This window comes from Doryrhamphus excisus, linkage group LG13 (genome assembly GCF_037039965.1).
Source record: "Doryrhamphus excisus strain RoL-2023G ecotype Guam linkage group LG13, RoL_Dexc_Guam_v1.1, whole genome shotgun sequence".
Classification (NCBI taxonomy): Eukaryota; Metazoa; Chordata; class Actinopteri; order Syngnathiformes; family Syngnathidae; genus Doryrhamphus; species Doryrhamphus excisus.
The window spans coordinates 9371136-9392307 of record NC_136369.1 but is presented as its reverse complement, the minus strand read 5'-3'; the positions used below and the strand labels follow the sequence as shown (position 1 = coordinate 9392307).

The following is a 21172-nucleotide window of genomic DNA, read 5'->3' as shown; positions in this document are numbered from 1 at the left end:
AACAGGGAGTTCAGCCAAATGTTAAAACGCACATGGCACAAGATGCCCTTTCCACTAGATGAGACAAAAGACATGCAAAAGGCCGCTATTACCTCACTGGCTTTAATGGAGCTTTGCAAAAAGCCTTTCTCTTGCACTTACGCCGGCTGCCTGACGTAGAACACTTGATTGGAACCAGAGCAGGGGAAATCATAGTCCATTAACACTGCATGTACAAGGCCCTAACTGAATGATCCTGACATTATGTGGTCTCTGGTGTGGCCTATCTGTGTGGTTTGATGCATCATTTGTGCATTAATGTCATTTACATTTTAACACAGTTCGAAACGTAAACTGATTAGTTGATCGCTATCTAATAATGTGCCAACAGAAGGTGCATGTTATATGTGGTATGGTTGGTTTGTTGCAGGAAAAAAAAAAGACAACACAGGTTGTAAGGTAAATTGTTAGCTGGAGTACATTTTCAGTTTACAGTGTAGAACAATGTATGGCAGCTCTTCGTAGCAACATTAACAACAAATGCTTGTGGAAACTTTCAGGTGCAGATGGTCAACACTTAAATTCATTTAGAATTCAAATTAAAGCTAGTTCTGGGACATCAAATGCTTTTATCTGTCTTCCGGGCACAATTCGTGGGACAAATTAGTGTTCTCATTGATGACAGAAGCGCTTAAAAAAGGAAAAAAAAAAAAAAAAAGTCCAACAGAGTCCCATGATGCAACGCTCCCAGTGGTTACATCTGCTCTATTCTTTCATCTCCCTCCATTGTTCAGTAGGAGCTGTCACATTAGGAGGAGAATCGTGGCTCCTACCCGCCCCCGAGTACCCCCCTTTTTCCCATTCCAGCAGTTGGCAGGGTGGCAGGCCCATACAAAGGAGCATGCACCGGGAGCGCAGAGGGGAGCACCGTTAGAGGAAAAACAGTTTGGGAATTAAGGTCATTAATTTTCCACTTTCAAGGGCTGCCACACAGACGGAGATAAAGTCAGCATAAATATTCCGCCGAAGTTTCTCCTGTTTTTCTTCTCTCCCCATTTCCATCGGCAGCCCATTTATCTCCATGCTGTCAATTAGAGGCAAAAGCAAAGAACTAATTAGGAACTGTGCAATTTTAATTAGCTGTTTTGATAATTAAACTAATTGGTTCCCTTGTGTTTCTGCAATGTGTGCTGAGAACTTTTTTGATATCTGGGCAGCAGATTTCCCATCCGCTGCTTAATTAGTCACTTTTGCATTAAAAAGGAGCCTTCCTTAATAGCCTTAATTTGCAAGTTGAAAAAAAAAAATCTACCATCAATAATTTGTGTAATTGCTAACCGTTTGATTGTAATTTAGAGGCACGGCCGGACAGCTCTGCATGTCTAATTCCTAATGACTGGGATTAAAGTTGGATTAACTGTTTGGGAAAAGGGATTCACTCTTCCCCTCTTCCCTGCCCACCAAATGACACCTTGTCTCCATTTGATTGGACATGAAATTCAAATTGACTAGAATGACTTGAACAGCGGGGGCTTATAGAGTCTGGATTACTTCCTATATGGCTAGCCTGTCAGGTTACATCAGAGAGATTTCACTTACTCTTTTTGCCACCCACCACCTCACTACAAGGAGTGGAATAAAAAGTGGTTACAATTTATTATGGGGTGTGCTAAACCTCTGCTGTCAAGCCCATCTGTGGTGAAACATTGCACAGATCAGCCACTAGGAGGAGCTGAACCTTGACTTGAGAGTAAATAAAGGCTCTGACATCCAGTGCACCTTTTATTTAGGAGGCTATTTCTCCTCTCTTAGTGGAAAATTGTATCCTGATTACACTTCAAAACAAAAACCAAAGAAGCCTTGGTTCTTTTAAAAACTTTTATTCCAATGTTGCAACATCGCAACATAATGCATTAGAAAATGGGCACTAAAAGCATATTATTCAACATCTTCACTATCAGACACCATCTCTATACTTTTACAGCATGCAGGCCCATCAGTGGTCTGATTAAAAAGCACCATTCATCCCACTTAGCCAGAATACAATTAAGGGACACGGCTTTAAAAGCCCAGCCCCAAGCCTCTCCCCATCCTACATAAAAGGGGCACTCTCCTCCGAGGTTTGCCTGTAAATATCATGTTTGATATGAGGTTTTAATCTGCTTAGCCATTCTGAACTATAGAATGGGCTCATCCTTTCTCTGAAACCCCCTGTCCAATGGCCATGTGCCGGAGGACGAACAGGAACACAACACTGGTGCGCTATCTGATTATGTGGGGTTAATTACAGAGCACTGTTTTGTAGTGGCTGCATTTGAGAGCCTCCCATAAATAGACGGGCATGGCTAATGCATGCTCAGAAATGAATTTTAATTAACTGTGTATCAGAGAAGCACACTCAGGGGCCTGTTTCTAGTATGCACTGACCCTACTATTGGATGTAGAGTGGAAAAGGGTTTGCACCCAAGACAAGCAGGGACGCAGCCTACATGTGCCATGCATCATAGTGAATGTTATGTCTTTGCGCAAAGGTAACCTGGTCAATTTATTATAATGACAAGTGCCTTGATTGAGAGCCGCGATGCAACCTGCCCATGTCTCCATATCATGAAATGTGCTAAAAACAGGATCTGTATCAAGATACATGGTGTGAGCAGCTAGCGCCATCACTCCAAATGTCACTTCACTCAAATGTCACTGAGACTCAAATATACATTAAACATCTTCTGTGACATAATTTATAGTCTCCGATGATATTGACTCCAACATTTGCCGCACTTGTCAGGTAATTGTAGTCAATTCACCATTCACTCCTGTGTTGTAACCCATCATTTCACACACGTGCCGTTTTCATTCCCCTTTATGAATCGCCTTAATAGTGTGGCTTTTTCACATCCGCTTTTCTGATGGCTATTTGAAGTTGATCCCCGTTCCTTTCCATTTTTCTGCGTGATTGGATTAATTGTGTGTCACTCACTTTGCTAGAGGTCAGCAAACATACACTCCTGGTCATAAGTCATCAATCTATGTGACCGTGGAGATGAAAAGTCAAGCATGTCAGCCAGGAAGCCGGGCAGACGGGGATCAGACCATTGATTTCAGGGCCAACCCAATCTCACCACGACCCGAGAACTCAAATGCTCTCTATATGGGCTGACCACTGTAAGAATTAAATCTCATATTTCTGCATGAGTGGAGTAGCTGCGAATAAAACAGGCTAGTAACGATTATTATGTTAAATGCAGTTTTGTGTATGTTTATATTAATACACATACACAACAATGGACAGCGTGTTCTAATATGATATCAGAGAAAGTAAAGCAGAGCGATATGTTAGGTCTGATTTTCCAGAAAAAAGCATTTTTGTCATTCAAATGCATTACTCTTTTGAACGCATATTGTTTTTAGAAGCCAATGTCCTACAACGTCATGTCGTAAAAATCCTAACTATCCCTTTCTGTTGAACTTACCAAGCAAGCCAAGACAGACACTTTATAAGGCAGTCATTGGACTTAATAATTTTACATTGTACACAGTTACTGTAGATCATTACAAGATGTGTATTTAACTTTTTGATATCTATCGATTTCAAAATATTTTCTCACCAGAAAATAATAAAAAGTGGATTCATCTGATTCAGTATCAAACTCTTCATATAGTGTAGATCCCCACTTTTCACAGAGGTTATGAAGCGAATGTAGTAAGTGAAAAAATGGGTTACTTTACGCTCCTAATTTAACCTCGCAAAACCTTCCTGCTCACATAACGCTGATGTTTTACTCCAGGATTTGTAATAAAAGTGACTGTTGGATTAGACTGAGCCTCCGTGGCCAAACAAACTTTTGGGTCTCACACAGCACACAGCTATGGTGCGTTCAAGGACTGCCACAGCAAAGTGAAAAATGGCAACGATTGAAGAACAAACTTTATCCGTGAAGTATAAAGACTCTATAACAAATGTAGCTTTCCAAGGCTCCATATTTGATGGACCGCACTGTGACAGAATGGTTAGCATGTTGGCCACACGGTCAGGAGATTGGAAAGATCAGGGTTGGAATCTCTGCTTGGGAATGTCAATGCGTAGTATGCATGTTCTGTGTGAGTTTTCTCCAGGGACTCCGGTTTCCTCCCACATTCCAAAAACATGCTAGGTTAATTGGCGACTCGAAATTGTCCATAGGTATGAATGTGAGTGTGAATGGTTGTTTGTCTATATGTGGCCTGTGATTGGCTAGCGACCAGTCCAGGGTGTACCCCGCCTCTTGTCCGAAGACAGCTGGGATAGCTTCTAGCACGCCCGCGACCCTCGTGAGGATAAGCCCTATAGAAAGTCCATCTATCCATTTTCTATGCCGCTTATCCTCATTAGGGTCACGGGTATGCTATCCCAGCTGTCTTTGGGCGACAGGCAGGGCACCCCCCTGATGGACTCCAAGAAGGCCAGGTACGAGGGAGAGATCCCGTGTGGCTTTTTCGGGCTGGGCCCGACTACCAGGCGCTCTCCTACGAGTACTTGGCATAAAAATAATAGCACAGACAACACAGTAGCAGGAATTTACTGAGAGTGGAGTCCAAACTTTTTGACTCGCGGGTGGCATTGTGTTAAAATAATAGATTATTAAACCGTATGTGAATGTCCCTCCTTTTTAATTTCCCAGTCAATGCAGTGGTGACGTTAAGCTGCATGTGTTGACTTGTGTTGCCTTCTTGTCCTTTTAACCAGCATAACCGGTGAATGTAGCACACTCATATGCATCATGAGTGCACACACACAGATGCTCGTTTGAAGTTGCGAACATGACAGGACATGACCCAATAATGCAGGCTGAAAAAATTGTAGTTAGAATGATTAGATTTTGACAAAATGTCTCACTGTCACTGATGAATAGATGAGTGAACAGCCTACACACCTTTTATCCCGGTTCCCCTTGCATGCAATGCCAAGTTTACGATATACGATATAATGCACCCTTCTGGTTGCAATTTCAGTTTGGGCCAAAATCGATCAACCACCTTTTGATTATTTTCCATTATTAGTAGTAGTATCCTCGAAAAAGATCTGCGAGATGTGAAACCCAGAGGAGTTTAAAGAGTTACATTATTTTTTTGGGCTGTCTTATGCCTCCTTAAGGTGTTACTTTGTACAGACAAGGTGTAAAAGTTTAAGTGCTGTCGTTTTTAATAGTGTACAGTTAAATTATTTTGACTTTTGGTCTGAGTCTGGCACTCCTATTAAGAATGGTTGTGAATTCAAGGTTTCCCCTCGGAAACTGTAACTGTAATAACTGAATTGTGTAAATATGTAATTCAGATCACGCTAGTACCGAAATCATCCATCATAAAGACACAAAAAAGTACAGCAAACAACCAAAAAATGCCACAAAGCCACCATTCTCTGCATTTGCTAACTCTGTCGCTACCATAGCAAACAATTCAATGAGCAACATCAATCACAGTTCATACTATAACCAAATGTAAAACATTGACGGACTTGGAATAAACATCATAAATACACTGCCAATATTGCAAAGTTGGTTATGATTAATGAAAACAAAAAGGAAATGTAACATCTAAAATCGCAGACATACTTGGACCCAGGTGCCACTGTAACGTGGTGCTTATGGATCCACAGATAAATCCACCAGAAATAATGTTTAATATCCAGCAATTTTACAAGTGACCTTACGTAAACTTTACACACGGTAATGTACGTAGTGCCACCAGATTTAATGGCGGGTTGCAACCATGGCAACACGATCATAAGAGCCATATCCACTGATGTAAATCAAGACATACAGTTACATTAAATATACATTTAAAATATCAAACAATATAAAACAAAGTATAAAATGTTGTGTTGTTTTATGATGAATAAAGTGTCATCAGTGGATGCACAGCGACATACAATGTCCGACATTAATGCACCTTTCTCGGTGAGAGCAGGCGGCTTCTCCCGGCCAACACTGTGGTTCTCCTCATCTCCGTGGACGCAGAGAGGCATAGGGTATCCAAAATTAATTAGGACGCCACTATCCTTCGTACTGCCCACATACTATAAGTCCCGGGTGAGTGAAACATATGACAGCCTTACTGTGGTGGTAACACTGAGTGTATCAGCCGATCAGGTTTTATTCTGCTGATACTCATCCCGATAATCCATGAGTGAAGTCGGACGACACTGATACCAATACCAATCACATACATTTTGTGTATCGTATTTTCCACACTATAAGGCGCACTTTCATTTTCTCAAAATGTGTGTTTTTGTATCCTCATTATAACATATTGCTCCTGTCGTGGTATTTTCCCATATACAGTATGTCTATGTATTACACCTTCCCTCCTCCTTCGGTAATGGCGCCTTACAGCTGCAAGTTCTTCTCCCTCCATCTCCTTTTGGGTGCAACCACACATGCCTTTGAGGGAACATTTTGTTGACATTGTGGGTGATGTCGGGGATAAAACTTGCAAACAGTGCTAGAGAGCAAACATTTATGCATTTTGTACTGCACAGGAAGGCACGGAGGACACTATTTGACAATAATCTACAGTCCCTTAACCAATCAGGATGCAGAACAAAATACAATGTTCAGAGGCCAAGAAAAATGAGCCGCTATCAAGCCAGGGAACACTGTATATACAATATTGTAATTTAGAGTAGTAGTTTCTACCAATGGAATCACTTAATTATGCAGATCACTGTAAGGACTTTGTTTGAGAAGGTCCGCTAGGTGGGCCAACTTAATGTTCCGTGGGCCAGATGGAATTGCAGTGTGGGCCAGATTTGGCCCCTGGGCCTGAGTTTGACACAACATAGTTTGTTATCCATTTGCGGTGGTTAGGGAGTGGATGAGTTAGCTCACAATGTCCTAATTTGTTAACATGACTGTGTTGCTGTGTTGTAGCCTACAGTGAGTCATGAAGGGTCACTTACTTAAGTTCCCAAATATGGTCCCCTGCCTTGTAAATGGCAGCAAGGCTTTCAGCAGTGCCCCAAAAACAAACAGAAAAAGTTTGCAGTGCTTTTTTTTTGGAAAGGATGGCTTCTTTGTGTGCATAGTGTAGATCTTGATAGTGTGTGTATAGCTTAAAATATGTGGTGCAAAATGTAACAGAAGGCATGGACAGACTGAGCAAGCTCACACCATAGACGGCCTGCTGGCTGCTGACAAACTAACATTCTTGTCGCTCTATTCCTCCCCGCTCTCCTAAATGGCTAATCTTTCTTGGATCTCACCATTAATTGGTTAACAGTCTCTGCAGGGCAAGTGAAAGTGCTGCTATTTAAGGCCTCACCATGCAACAGCAACACTTTCATCTTGGCAAATAACAGGCAACAATTATATTACCAGATTTGAAAGCGAACCTCCTATCTAGGCACTAATCAAAAAGGCAGCCCATCTGTTGTGTGTATCTGTGCAGCATGTATGATAGAACTGTCCGGACGCTAATTAACTGCTAAGTAGACCACACAATTAGACACTTTATTTCTATCAACTTCCGCAAGAAAAGTAAAGAGTTGAGCACAATGAAAAGCATCTCATTGTGTACAATGGAGCAGCATCTCTCTCTCTCTCTCTCCCCCGTTCTCGCTCTCCTTGACGTGCACGCGCTCGCGCACACACACGCATCAATACAACCTTACGTGCGTGTGCATGCTCTCTATCACGCACACACACACGCGCGCGCACTTTCTCTTTCCCTTAGCTGTGCTTTTGTGTTTTGTCAGAATTAATGAGAAAAGTTCCCTTGCCCTAGGGGTAATTAGTGTCCTTGGAGTTAAATAAGCTAATACTTAGACACCTCTGGCACAAGCAATTATGTTTGTGTATTGAATAATTGATTCAAAGAGGGGGGAAGGGCTGCTAATCAGATCTGAGCATAATGAATTGATTTAATTAACAGGGGAATCCTTGGGTCGCTGCAAAGAAGCGTGCGCGGCGCATTTATTGCGCAGAGCGAAGCAGGACGCGCACAGACGCGGGCAGAGAGGCGGCGGGAGTGGGCAAAGCTCGGCACTTTGTCACATTTGCAATTGGATTTGTTTGAATGTAGTTGTCGTCTCGGAGCAAATGAGAGCGAGAGGGGACGAGCATTAACATCCAGGAGAAGAGAAAGAGCTCAGCCCGGCTCGGTGTGCGCGCCTTATCCGCCTCCAGTGCGCACCTCACGGCACATTTTAGTCGAGATTTACGCCGTCTTTTCTTTTCTTTATTCGCATGGAAGTCATTCAAAGCGGTTTGGGGTTTATTTATTCCGTGTGCAGCTCAAGTGTGGAAACGCGAATCCGGCCACGTCAGTCAGGGTAGTCAACGTAGCAACAATTATTGGCATTATTACAGAAAGGTGACTCATTTAAGCGTGAAGATTTCGCCGTATCCCGCACGTTGTAGTACAGGAAAGACGTTTCCAGTGAGAAGCTCCGAGCGGACCGAGCCGCGCAGCCTCCTGGAGCCAAGGACGGATCGGCCGGGGAAGGACTCCTCGTTCCTCAGGACGATGGTGCTGGACAAGGAAGAGGGTGAGTAACGTCTCCGTCTCTTGGATGTCACATCGTGGACACTTCCACCGCTCCCCTGTAACATTACATTTACATCTTTTATAGCATCCCTGAGCCTAAAACAACAGCAAGTCAACCCAGATTTGTTGTTTTTACTCCAAACGGATGTTGTGCTTTATGTATTGTATCCCCCACCTGCACCCCGAAGTTGAGGTGCACCCACGCCAAGCTGCACTCACAAATGCACAAAGAGAATGGACTGTTTATTTACACTTGATGTGCAGAGCTCCAAGTCTCCTCCTAAGTGCTTTTTGCCTGGGTGAAGTTGTTAAGAGGCAGGCAGCCTCTGACATCCTCTCCGGGATGGCACATGACAGCAGAGTGCTTTTAACTTGATTGCAAATTATGGATAACGCCGCACAGCCTTGACTCACTTTTCCCATTCCAAATAGGCCCACTTGCATTACTTATCTATTCCAATGTATTTGGGTTAATGGGCGAGGCAATCTAATTAATTTAAATTTAAATCAAACTCGCCTCTCTAATGACGTTCCATTTTGGATTGAAGCTGACGTGGAGACGTGCAGTGCATTTATCACACGCTGGTCCACAGGTCTAAATGATGCTCAGTGTAGTGTGAATGCATTAAAATCCATTAATATGGCATGCTTTTAATATTCTAGCAGACACCATATATGCATGGGGAAGAGCACTTTGGCATCTCCAATGAAGTTTTTCTTGCTCCTGACACTTTTTAAAAGTCTCCTTTTGCTGACCACCTGCTGTGATGACTCCATAGATAACTATAATTTGTGTTATTTCACCAAGTACTGCATATCAAGGCTTTTGCGCATTTTAGGGCTTATCCTCTCCCAGTAATGGATGCATTTGGAGCCCATTACTTATGTTTGAAAATGGATATTTCCTATCTTTTAGCAGTGCATCCTTTCACTTACGCATAAAGAACCCAATAGATTTTGTGGCAAAGACATAAATTGGCCTCTCTGGCTGCATCCATGTTGTGCTGCTAATGTACCCAAATTAACTGAACTGTAAATTGTCTGCTTTGAATGTCTGGCTAAAAGTTCCTTATATGATTCATGAGTCGGATTGCTTTTAACAGTTATTGGCTAAGCAATATGGTAAATGTACAAGGTGATGCAAATGGCATTAGTGGGAAAGGATGCACAAGAGCATGTAATGCAGTCAATACTACATTAACTACTGATGCCCAATTACAGAACCAGGGAGAGTGGCTTTTAGGAGCATTAGGACTTGCAGAAAAGCTGAGATCACCTGCTGCTCATTGCCTAAAAGCTTCACCCTTTATTTGCTGGACCCGACCAGCGCCTTCCGCCGTTTGGCCCGGCTTGGCAACAGAACTGCTACGATCTGGTCTCACTCATTATTGTGCCTCTTAATGTTTATTGGCTGTAAAGTTATAGGCTTGTCAATTCAACCTTCTCGCCTAATGTATCCGCTCAGGGCTTGCACGAGTAAGTGTGCACATGGAAGGAGGGGATTTTTTGGGGTGGCCGCAGGATGACTTGTCATAAATAGTTCCTCAATTACTCATACGTGTTTTTGTGCATTTATCTTCAGTGTTTATATTCGGGTCCTAATGTCGCCTACACAATTCCAAGTGGATACTGGCACCACAGCAATGCATGCTTCTTTGGCAGGCGTCAGGTTCTCTTAGAAAAGTCCTGCCTAATGACTGTCAACATTTGTTATAACATTGGATCAAATAGAAACTAATTAATTCTAGCATTAGTAGCTGTTTATATTTCCTCTCCTGTTAAGCAATGAGTGTATTCTCAGAGTCAGCGTGAGGACAACCATGGAGGAGTGTGACCTGTCACTGCAAAGCCCCATACTCTATTCCCCTCAACCCACAGCTGTGGCGCTTTTAAGCAAGGCACTAAACTTGTGCAAATGTGTCCCCTGCAGCTAAATACAAAGGTCAAATTCCGTGCAGCACATGTAAAAATGACAGGGCCCTAATCCTTTCTAAAACTGCCTAATATGCAGGTAAACATCCCCAACGAATGTGCATGTGTACGTAAATATACAGCCACTCTGTCAGCGCTGCATATTAACTGTACGCTGACCTTAAGCAGAAGCCAAATCCTCCAGCAACTGATAAGTTTCTGGTTCCCTCGCGCTAGTTAATTTACGGCTCCCTTATCACACTGTCCAGGAAAATGTGTACACTCATAAAGCGTGTGATTGAAAAGCAATCCTTCAGATGAACACAGACCGGTGATCTGTCAGCTGCCGTAATAAACCTTGGGCTCCGGGCTCACATTTTTATTTTGAAATAATAAGAATTGCTTCATTCTTTACCGATGTTACCATGGTAATACTGTCTTGTAGCGATGTTATATTGATTCAGAAAGTGGACAGTAATATTTCTTTTCTGTTATTTGGTTTCTCTGGGTTGATTTCTAATTTCCAGTTGGAGATTACTTTTATATGTTCCTTAAGTCTTTTCACTTTTCCACTGGAATGTAATTTGCTTTCTGGTGTTTGCTATTTTCTCAGCTTATTGGTTTGCTCTTACTTCAAAATTAAACTTGCCCATTTCAAATATTGAAATTACATCAGGTTTGTGAGCTCTTGGGCCTGAACAATATTACAAACAAGTCACCAACAGTTTTTAATATTTTTTCCCCCTCTGCAACTTGCATCACATTCTGCATTAACTCTTTCGCGTTCTGGCTGTGAAGAAAAAAGACAATTTATTTAACAAAATAATGACTCTGATGCACAGCTTTTCTGTACTGGCTTTACAGGTCCATGCTCAGTGTTGTGACACTCTTATTCTAAAACTGTCAGCTGGGTAGGCAACGACACATGCACCCTCTTTTGAGCAGTATGCGTTTAATTCCGCTCAGTTCTCACCAGGGATAATTTCCTCTGTCACCATTAAACCTCTTCATCCCCATCACATCTGATGTTTCACATCCTGAAGTATGCAAGATGTGTATCATTTCCCACAATCTTAGATGAATTCAAAGAGACTCAAATGAGACACGTGTTAGTGAGTGCGTCCGTCCGCCTTAACGCCCGCCCGTCTTCAATGCATACGGCTGCCCTCATCAGGGAGATGCTAAAACTCAATTATGCACTCTTGAGCTGTAAGAGCATCCAGCTTATTATTGCCTCAGGTTCCATGTTAGGCCTGGTGTCATCAATGTGTAGCAGATCTTTGGGAGAGGCCTTCAGCGGCCATTGTTCGACCTCCACTTTTGGCTGACGACTGCAATTCATGTTGTCACTGTCCACTTTTTATTACACCGGCGCTTTGATTGAGAGCGGTGACGGTTTCTGTGGTTTGACAAACACAGGATTAAACAAGGGCACTCTGTAGACCTCCATACTGTCCACAAGTGAAACCATAGAGTATGCAGAAGGGTCAATTCTATACTTGTTCTGCAGTTATTAAACTTAAATGATAGAAGGCACATCTGTGGATTGGTTTTCACACCAATAAGACAAACTCCCAAATGTACAGTAATGTTGTTTTCTTGGCTCATGTACAGTAACATCCCTCCTCAAAGTTCCATGGTAGTTTTTTTTTTTTGCTTAATCTTACCAGTCATAGTGTGCAGCTGGCGGAAGTAACAAACTGCCTTTGTTGACATGGGAAGATGAATGATGACTTACTTTAAAGTGCAATTATACCGTGTTGTAGGAGGCAGGTGTATAACAGCATGATCTGAAGCAAACACAGACATGCTCAGGAGAAATGTCGATGTTGCACAAAATCCTCCACTGAAAAGGTATGAGCTAGCCATTGTTAGTTACAAAAAAAAAAGAGTGTTACTTATCGATATCAGGTAGAGCCGCAGTATGGATTATTTCCTATACAGTGCCTGTCAGCTGCTGTTTTGCTCTTTGTATAGGAAATAATTATTGCACTGATGCATCCACAGACACACGAACATATCTGAAAGCACCTTGCTTGTTTGCCTGTTGCACATTAGCTGCAATGACTCTTTAGCACAGCATACATGTATACACTGTCTGGAAAAAGTATCCCCTCCTTCTTTCTGGTGCCTTGAAAAAGCTCAAGTGACAAAATACACACCAGTGGAGTCTAATAAAAAGAAAATAGCTTACACCAGATAAACTCATATAGAACACTTTCAGTGAAAACTTTCAAAACTTAATTTTAGCTTGGAATTTCCAGGTGTAGACTGGTTTAGCTGATGGAAATAATGGATTTTCAAGAAATAACTTAAGAGTCATGTAAGATTTTAAGTTTGAAAAAATGGCCTCTTACTAGCCCGGTATAGCCATAGTCTGTGAAATGCACACCAGACCATGGGCTTGAGAGCTCTTTCAGTTTCTTTTACCAGACCGTGCAACAGCATTTCCCCCAGTACACACAAGAGGCCTCCCCACCAACCATTCACCCAGCCCCTTTTACCCGTGAAGGGCCAACCAAAATTCCCCAATGAGAGGGTGAGGCAATATGTCTAAAAGGTACCATATTTACATTTATAACACCCTTTAATGTTACAAAAACCTTTCAATAGTACCACACTGAAATTTCACTTTCTATATACTACATTTAAAACACTAGATTACATTTATCAACTTAGATTACCCAACAACTAGCCAGTTAACCCCCCCTCCTCCAGGTGACACTTGGGAGAGTCCAATCAAGGTGATCAGCTTCTGGCCTGCACTCACATGCTTGTGCCCCGACCAATCACCTCAAAGAAAGGAGAAACTGATGAGACATTAGGAACAAAACCAATTACTTCTAAATGAAAAAAACTAAACTAAAGCAATTAACAACTTAAATAGCAAACAAATATAATTAAAGTACTAACCAGAATATATGCATAAATAACAAAAGCATGCTATATACACAAATAGAAACATGACAGTGTGTAGGTGGGGCATACACCTGATCAGTGAGGGAGGATTGGCAGCTCCCTCACAAGTCAACTCGGGTTTCCTCCCACATTCCAAATTGTCCATAGGTATGAATGTGAGTGTGAATGGTTGTTTGTCTATATGTGCCCTGTGATTGGCTGGCGACCAGTCCAGGGTGTACCCCGCCTCTCGCCCGAAGACAGCTGGGATAGGCTCCAGCATGCCCACGACCCTCGTGAGGATAAGCGGTAGAAAATGAATGAATGAATGAATGAACGAACCTAAGAGTCTTGATGCGTAATCACAATGCATTACTGCCATAGAAGCAGGAGTTCAGACCATTCAGATAGCTTCTAGATGCTGAAAGTAGGGTTGTTGGAATTCACTCCTCAACTCTGTCACATAGCTTATATGAGGCATTTTTAGTATGATATTTTCAGTATGCAGACTATATAGACAAAGGTATTTGTCCATGTGATTAAGAAGCGTGTCAGTATACGTCTGTCTGTATATTATGTGTGAAGACTTACTAATTTGGCGTACCAGACAGCAGCATGTTTTTTTCCTCTCCTTAGTAACTGAGTTTTCATGAGATAATTTGCGGCCATGAACCTATCACTGAGTTAAAGTAAACACAACATGCTGACCTTTACATGTCATTACATTTTGACAAACAAAATGGCGTATGAATTCATTCAAATCAAGACTGACACATAGTGGAGTCACTTACTCTAAACTGTAGATGATTTCTAATGAGAATTAAAGTGATGAAAACTCTGGGATGCTACTTTTATTAAATTATACAGCCATCTTCTTGGTAAATACAAAACCCCGGGGTGCTGTCGCTCAAATAAAAGCAAACATGCTGAGAACTAATCTCATAGGATGACCTTCACTAAATCAAATCTCAAACATCTAATTAAAAATTGTGATTAAGATGGTAGTTCTGACTATGTTAAAGCTCGTCTACTAGGGTTTGGATATTGAAGTTGCTGATTTAATCAGCGCTAAACACATCATATTTGCAACAGCAAATCTGTATGCAAATGATCACAAAGCACACATATTCCCATTGGAATTTTTTCTAAAACAAGAATGTAGACCCCTTCTACTCCATTCAAACTCTCTATTTGGTTTTGATTGGATTCATTTGCGACTGGACACAATATTAAGTACACTTTAAGGAGATCCATGACAGAATATAACTCAGAAATTCTGCCTGTAGGAGAATTTTGTCATTCTGTTTTTTCCTCATGAATTTGGCAAGTGAATGACAAGTACACTGTAGTTGCTCAACCTAGTGGGACAAGTGGTAATTGAAGTAGTCTTATTAACCCATTGACCAACTGGAGTAGATACAGTGGTATGAAAAAGTTTAGGCACCCCAGATTTTCCTTTATAAATCAGTGGTTGTTCAGATCAGCAGTTTCAGTTAGCAGTCAAACACAGTGATATTTGAGAAGTGAAATGAAGTTGAATACCTTTATCAATAATTATTGAAACACAAAATTTGTTTGGTACGCTCATTGACCCCTGATCTATATCCAATAACGAGCCAATCATGAGAAATGGTATTTAAGGTGGCCAAGTTGTTCTCCTCTTTGCATCTCTGAAGAACGGCAACATGGTAGCCTCAAAACAAATGACCTGGCAGAAAAGATTGTTCAACATCATGGTTTAGGGGAAGGATACAAAAAGCCAGCGCAGACATTTCAGATGTCAGGTTCCACTGTGAGGAACATGGTGAGAAAATGGAAGACCATGGACACGTCAGCTAAACAGACGTGAAAGATGGTGAGAACAGTCAAACTCAACCCACAGACCAGCTCCAAGACCTCCAAGACAACAAATACCAATAGCATGGTGCTTACCTGTGTCCCAATTATCTTGAGTTGTCAATATTTTTTTTTGACTTTTTGCGGCAAGTGATTATAAGAGTCCAACTATGTTCACACTGCAGTCAAATGTAGTGAGACAATGCCAAAGTTTTAGATAATGAGGTTTGGACATTTGGAAGTGAGCCTGAAAGAAGTTTGGGATTGGCTCAAAACGCTCTGCTGCAGAGGGTGTTGCAAAACCGTTCTTTTGTGATGTCACAGAGGAGCAGGCCTCCTTATGTGGGCGTGACTGTAGGCACAATACGCTCCCTGTCCCAAACTCTGTTTCCCCCGCACATCCTCAAGTTCTGCTTTGCTTTACGAAACAAGCTCTGGTAGAAATTATTATAGTTGGTGATTCTCAGCAACAGAAAAATATTTTCATCTGTCAACGCCATTTCACATGGGACTGTTTTTGTGAACACAAACGTGAAATATCCGCCAAATTGTTGTTGAACCTAAAAGCAGCGTGCTCTCGCCAGGAAAGGTGCATTAATATTGGACCACGAAGGTGGAGAGAACTGTCTGGACTGTCTAGTCCCGCAAAAAAATGTGTAATGACCACATTTCCACTACCGATATTGAGCCAAGATATTCTGCAGTTAGTAAAGGCAGCACCCTCACGTCCGGCTTCTGAGCTCCACGGCACCAGCGGTGCCTCTGACAAAGTGTGTCCGACAATGAATGCTCCTCCTCTGGCAGCTGAGGTGGACACATCCCCCTTGCGTCCCGGTTCTCCTGAGCTCCTGTGCGACAATGAGTGCTCCTTCTCGGGCAGGTGAGGTTGGGGCAGTACCAGCGGTGCCTACTCTTTGAGTTTATACACGCTAAGTCAGGGGTCTCCAGTTAGCTCATAAGCTCCCCAAAGATTTTATTCATTTATCAACTCCTATACCCACTGAATTAGCAAGTGTTGTTCACAGTAGTCAGGAAGTAGTTTGGGAGTGTGACCAATCACAGTGGAGTGGACGTGCCCAGATGTGGGCCATGGGTGGAATATATTAAAACATAATTTAGGCAGCAAACACAAATGTAAGGAATTACAGCTGGAATCGGTGCAGATTCTGGAAGCTCTAGAAAGTTTTCTGTGCAGGTGTAGCTGTGTAGCTGCTTGAGTCCACAACTCAATACAAAGGCTTGGGAAATTAGCATAATAGGTCCCCTTTAAGATGATATTGACACACATTGCACAAAATAATTGAAATGGCCGGTTCTTGAGACACATGCTAACTCGCAAACTAGAGAGCTAGCCACCTAAACGGTAGCCTTCAAGTTATTTCCTTTAAACTTAAATAGCCAAAAACCTACCACTTCCACACGGATAGGGAGGATAACTATTAACAGTTATTTAACCTTTAACATGAACATTAATCAAACGTAATATTTTTTTCTGGGTACATGATACCATACAGCATCCATATCAAACTTGCGCGGGCCGCACTAACATTAAACTTTCATATCAAGGCGGGGGCCTCAAACTAGTGTACTGCGGGCCACATCTGGCTCGTGGGCCGCATGTTTGAGACCCCTGCTTTAGAGGAAACACGGGATATTCTGTCTAATATGATGTCACCCCGAGTCTTCGTGAAGATCTTCTTGAATGTTCACCCAAGGAAGCTCTCTCTCATTATTTACCCCATCAGGTGTGCGAGTACGTGTTTGAGTGACATTAGAAGTCCGTGCAGTTAAATAACTGCCCCCTGTGGGGAATCTGCATTATTCAGGATTAAAGTGCTTCCCTCAGTGTACCACAGTGGAGTCCCCCCCACCCCCCGAAACCCATTTTTGACACATTGAGGACCCTGAATGACACACCTGTCTCCTAGCATTTCCTGGGGAATAATAAGTGTGCGGTAATTGCTGGGAAGTGGAGAGGATTTTGAACACTACTTCCTGACCTCATGAGTGACACAAACTTTAGAAAGCTACATTTAATTTCTCCCCAAATGCATTTTTAATGACGAAAAATTGTTTGTACTTCTCCAGAAAGGTGGAAGTAACAGTAAATGTGCTCGTAACTTTTAAAATATTTTTTTTTTGTCAAAGATTAGCAAATATGTTTTCAATGTATTGGTCATACAAAAATGACTGAATGAAGACTAATCCAACATTTCATTTTTAAGATGCAGTGCTTTATGATTATCTTTCAAAAGTTCTCAAGTCATTTATCTGTCTGGATGTGCATAAATGTTTTGCCTCCTTTCTTGGGCTCATCATTCATCTTCTTCCCTCATTCTCAGCTTCATGTGCCATCTCTCATCTAATTCCTGACAGCTCACCTTGCTTGCCATAATCTCCCCCTTCTACTGAACAACCAAGTGTTGGAACAAGTCGCCTTCTGTAATAATTTGGAAAATGCCAGTTTCATGTCTTTTAAAAAGGGGAAAAAATTCAGCAATGGATTTAATTAGAAAACTGTTGCATATCTCTGTGATACATTTCTTTTAATTAACCCCATGTGAATAAATTAAAAATAAGAGGGGGCTGAAAAGTGTGGAAAAAAAACACCCTAATGAAGTTCTCCCGTTAATTGGGATGGAGTTTGCAGCCAAACCTCAGTTAGTCGTGGGCACCAGGAGCTAACAATGCCGCCTGTAAGCCTCAGAAAAAGGGCCCAGGGCCTCCGTGCTGACTTCAAGTGTAAGAAATGCACCTCTGACGTGATGGAAATGACCGTGAGCTGGGAGAAAAGGCAGTCCTGTTCCAGGCTGCTCTGCTGAGACTCCCCATGCCGCGCTTGAAGCTGGGCCAGTGTTATTGCAGCCCTAATGCGGCTGACTCATTTGGAGCGGATCAGGAGTAATTATGGTAGGAAAAGTGGCTGCAGACAGTGGGGGTCAGGACACTTGTAACATGTGAAAAGAGCAATTATTCCAGGAGACAAAACCTTCCCTTATCCCAGGCAGTGCCAGGGTCAATGCGAGGGACGGCTGGGCTCCGTTTCACCGGGGCTTATTAGCCACAGCAAGCTGCAAAGTTTGAGAGAGTGCATCTTGTTAATGAACAGTCCCCTCCTCATCCGCACAAGCCCTGTCTGCTCGCTCCCACTTACTGTGGGTGTTAATTATGTTGTAATCATAGCATGCATACAGTCCCAGAAATCACCTCACAGACCCCAGCATTCATGCAGTACCATCTGGAAATGTAACTCGCCGTACAGTAACATAGAGGGCTCTCACAGGGTAGCATTAGAAAAAACACACTAAGTATGAAATGTAATATTGACTCGGGCCCTGTAAAAAAAAAAAAAAAAAGCTGCCTAATTTAATAGTGTGTGATTGCCTCCGTGTGTTCACGCATTTCTGTTCTTTGACTCCATCCAAGGATAGGAACATGAATCATGTGGTGAATCAGTGCGCTTTATTTGACTTATCATTGCAAACGCACTCATCAGGCTGCTTTCAACTGCCATGTGTTTTGCAGCCGATATTATTAACAGATGTCTTGTGTTTTTGTCTTGGCAGTAGAGAAACGTGTCCATGGGCTCAATTACAGCAATGACAGAAGCTGAATGAAAGGGGCTGATTCATGCACACAATGGCAAGACATCTGCATGAGCTCCCCATTAAGGCTGGTATTGCAGTCACTTGGGCCCATGGATGAATTTTGTTTTGCAGACATATCTTTGACTCCAAGGACAAAAAGCTACAAAAAATATAGCCCCTGTTCTAAATTGTCACTATGATTTTGCAATGTGTTAACGATTTATTCTAAAACGGGTTGGTGGTTGAGTAATATCAAGCAGCAGTTGGCCATCAATGTGTGGTTGACATCTTATTTAGGAGTACGTTGAGGTGAGAGATGTTCAAGATAATGATGACAAATGCACTTTGTTTCGGCTGCATGCACCCACTTTGTAACCTATAGCATCTAATTTCCTTCAGCATCTCCATGCGTGTGGCTCATATTTGCTGCAGCTGCGGTGAGGAATTATCGGGGGCCCCTGGGAGAAAGCCCACCCGGGGGCCGGCTTCCACCTCCTCCTTGAAAGACCACCTCCCTCCCCATGTGTCAGGAAGGCTGAGTGATTCTCATCAAGATCCTTTAACTCCCTGTGAACTGGCACAGGGCGCATCACATCGTGGCTTTTAATTGATCAAAAAGGGCCTTTAACAAAACATACAATCAGAAGCAACTGTCCCCTCTGCCATTAAGGGTGAGTGACGTAAAGAGCAGATGTTCTACTGGGATCAAGTGTAGGAGGATATTGAGTCTCTGCATCCATTTCCTTTCAATTGTACTGTGTGCACAATGAGGCGTGCAAAAAAAAAAAGACAGCCACAAATGATTCATTAGTTCATCACTAAAAAAAGCCAATTAACAGTAAATTATTCAGCAATTACTGTGCCAATTTACTTATCAGGTTGGTTGTCATTAAGATGCTAGATATTTGCATATTTCAGCATATCTAATGTTGCTTTGTCTCATTGTAGTAGAGTATTCTACAACAAAAGTAAGGCAATACAATTAGTAAAAAAACATCCCTATTATGCAAAATTGACTGTTTAATGACATTAATATGTGTCGCTAAAGCAGTGGTGAGCAAACTATGGTCTGGGGCCCACATCCGGCCGTCCGAGTGTTTGAATCCGGCCCGCCAGTTGATTCCAAAGTAATTTCAACGTCTAACATGACTTACAAGTAGTCAGAGTCAATTTGATGGTCACTAAGTCACTTTTCACATGAAGCAATCCAGACAACTACCTAACAAGTCTAACAAACACAAATCAACAAATGACGCACAACTTAAAGGGATAAGACGTCATGAAGGAAACACTGTCATGATACTTCCTGTAACCCGCCTTTTTGAAAAAAAACAAAGAAGAAAAGGTTTTGCCGCATATCTTAAAATTAAGCCTTGAGCTCTAGCAACTTTTTGTCATTAGTAGCGGGTCTGTTTGATCATTGTGTTGTTCTTCAGTAAATAGCTGAATGCATGATGTTGCTATAGTGTAATGTTAGCATTATAGCTCATATAGCTGCAGTATTGTTTTCTCCCACTTATATATAAAATAAGCACACTATGTAGAAATAAAATAAAACGATACCAAGAAGATGTAAATATGTAAACAATCTGAAAAATGTTAAGTTTGTACTACAGCTTCTGCCTGGACATTAACTTCATGGCAGCTGATGGACTCTGATGAACAGTCTCACCCACTCAAGAAACCCAATTATAGTTTGGATTGCAAGGTTTATAGTGAAGGCAAATCACTTAAAGTGATTCCAACCCTGCATCGTACACTGGCATTTCCATATAACGTATGTTATTATTCATTACTATTCACAGTAGTGATGACATTCGTCATAGTCGCTAGAGATCTTGAGAGATCTCTGAAAGAACTTTTAAATTCCAGCATGAAGACTAGATTTTGGCCATCATACTATCAATGCACTATCATGGGACCTCTCACACTTTTTCAGAAATTGTTGAAAAAAAAGTATCAAAAGTGATGTTTTAATGAAAATAATTTGCTGTCAGCATATCTTACGGAGTGTGCCGTGACAGGACTTGCTATCTAATTTTGAAAAAAACATGTGAGATTATTGTAAGAAACATACGTCTTTTGCACCTATGTGATGCCTCAAGCACCTCTGGGTTAATGCAGGTCTCACCATGCCTGTGTGATCATTTTATATCTGCACTTTATAACTTTTGCATGAGTGCGTCCATGAAGCGTATTTTCCTTTAAATCCTTTAATATATCAAAAAAATGTACTGTGATTTGGTGATAGCTGTAATGTCTAAAAAGGGTAACAGAAAATCGGATGCTATCACTGTAATGGAAAAATACATGCTCTGACAGACTGCTTGGGCAAAGAAAAAGTTACAGTACATATTGTTAAAAGATATCATCTTAAAGGAAGTGGATGGATACGGGAAGAGAGCGATGACAGGCCTTTTGCACACACTACTAATAGCATT

At 41.8% G+C, this 21172-nt stretch overlaps 1 protein-coding gene across 1 annotated transcript in view; it reads left to right on the top strand.

Moving 5' to 3' along the window:
* Positions 1-7736: 7736 nt before the first annotated feature.
* The window catches only part of lmo1 (LIM domain only 1), a 32374-nt gene continuing 18938 nt past the window's right edge, over positions 7737-21172 (top strand). The window contains exon 1 of the mRNA XM_058089274.2: positions 7737-8500. Coding sequence (XP_057945257.1) covers positions 8479-8500 — 22 coding nt within the window. The 5' untranslated portion in view covers positions 7737-8478. The remainder of the gene's footprint in view (positions 8501-21172) is intronic.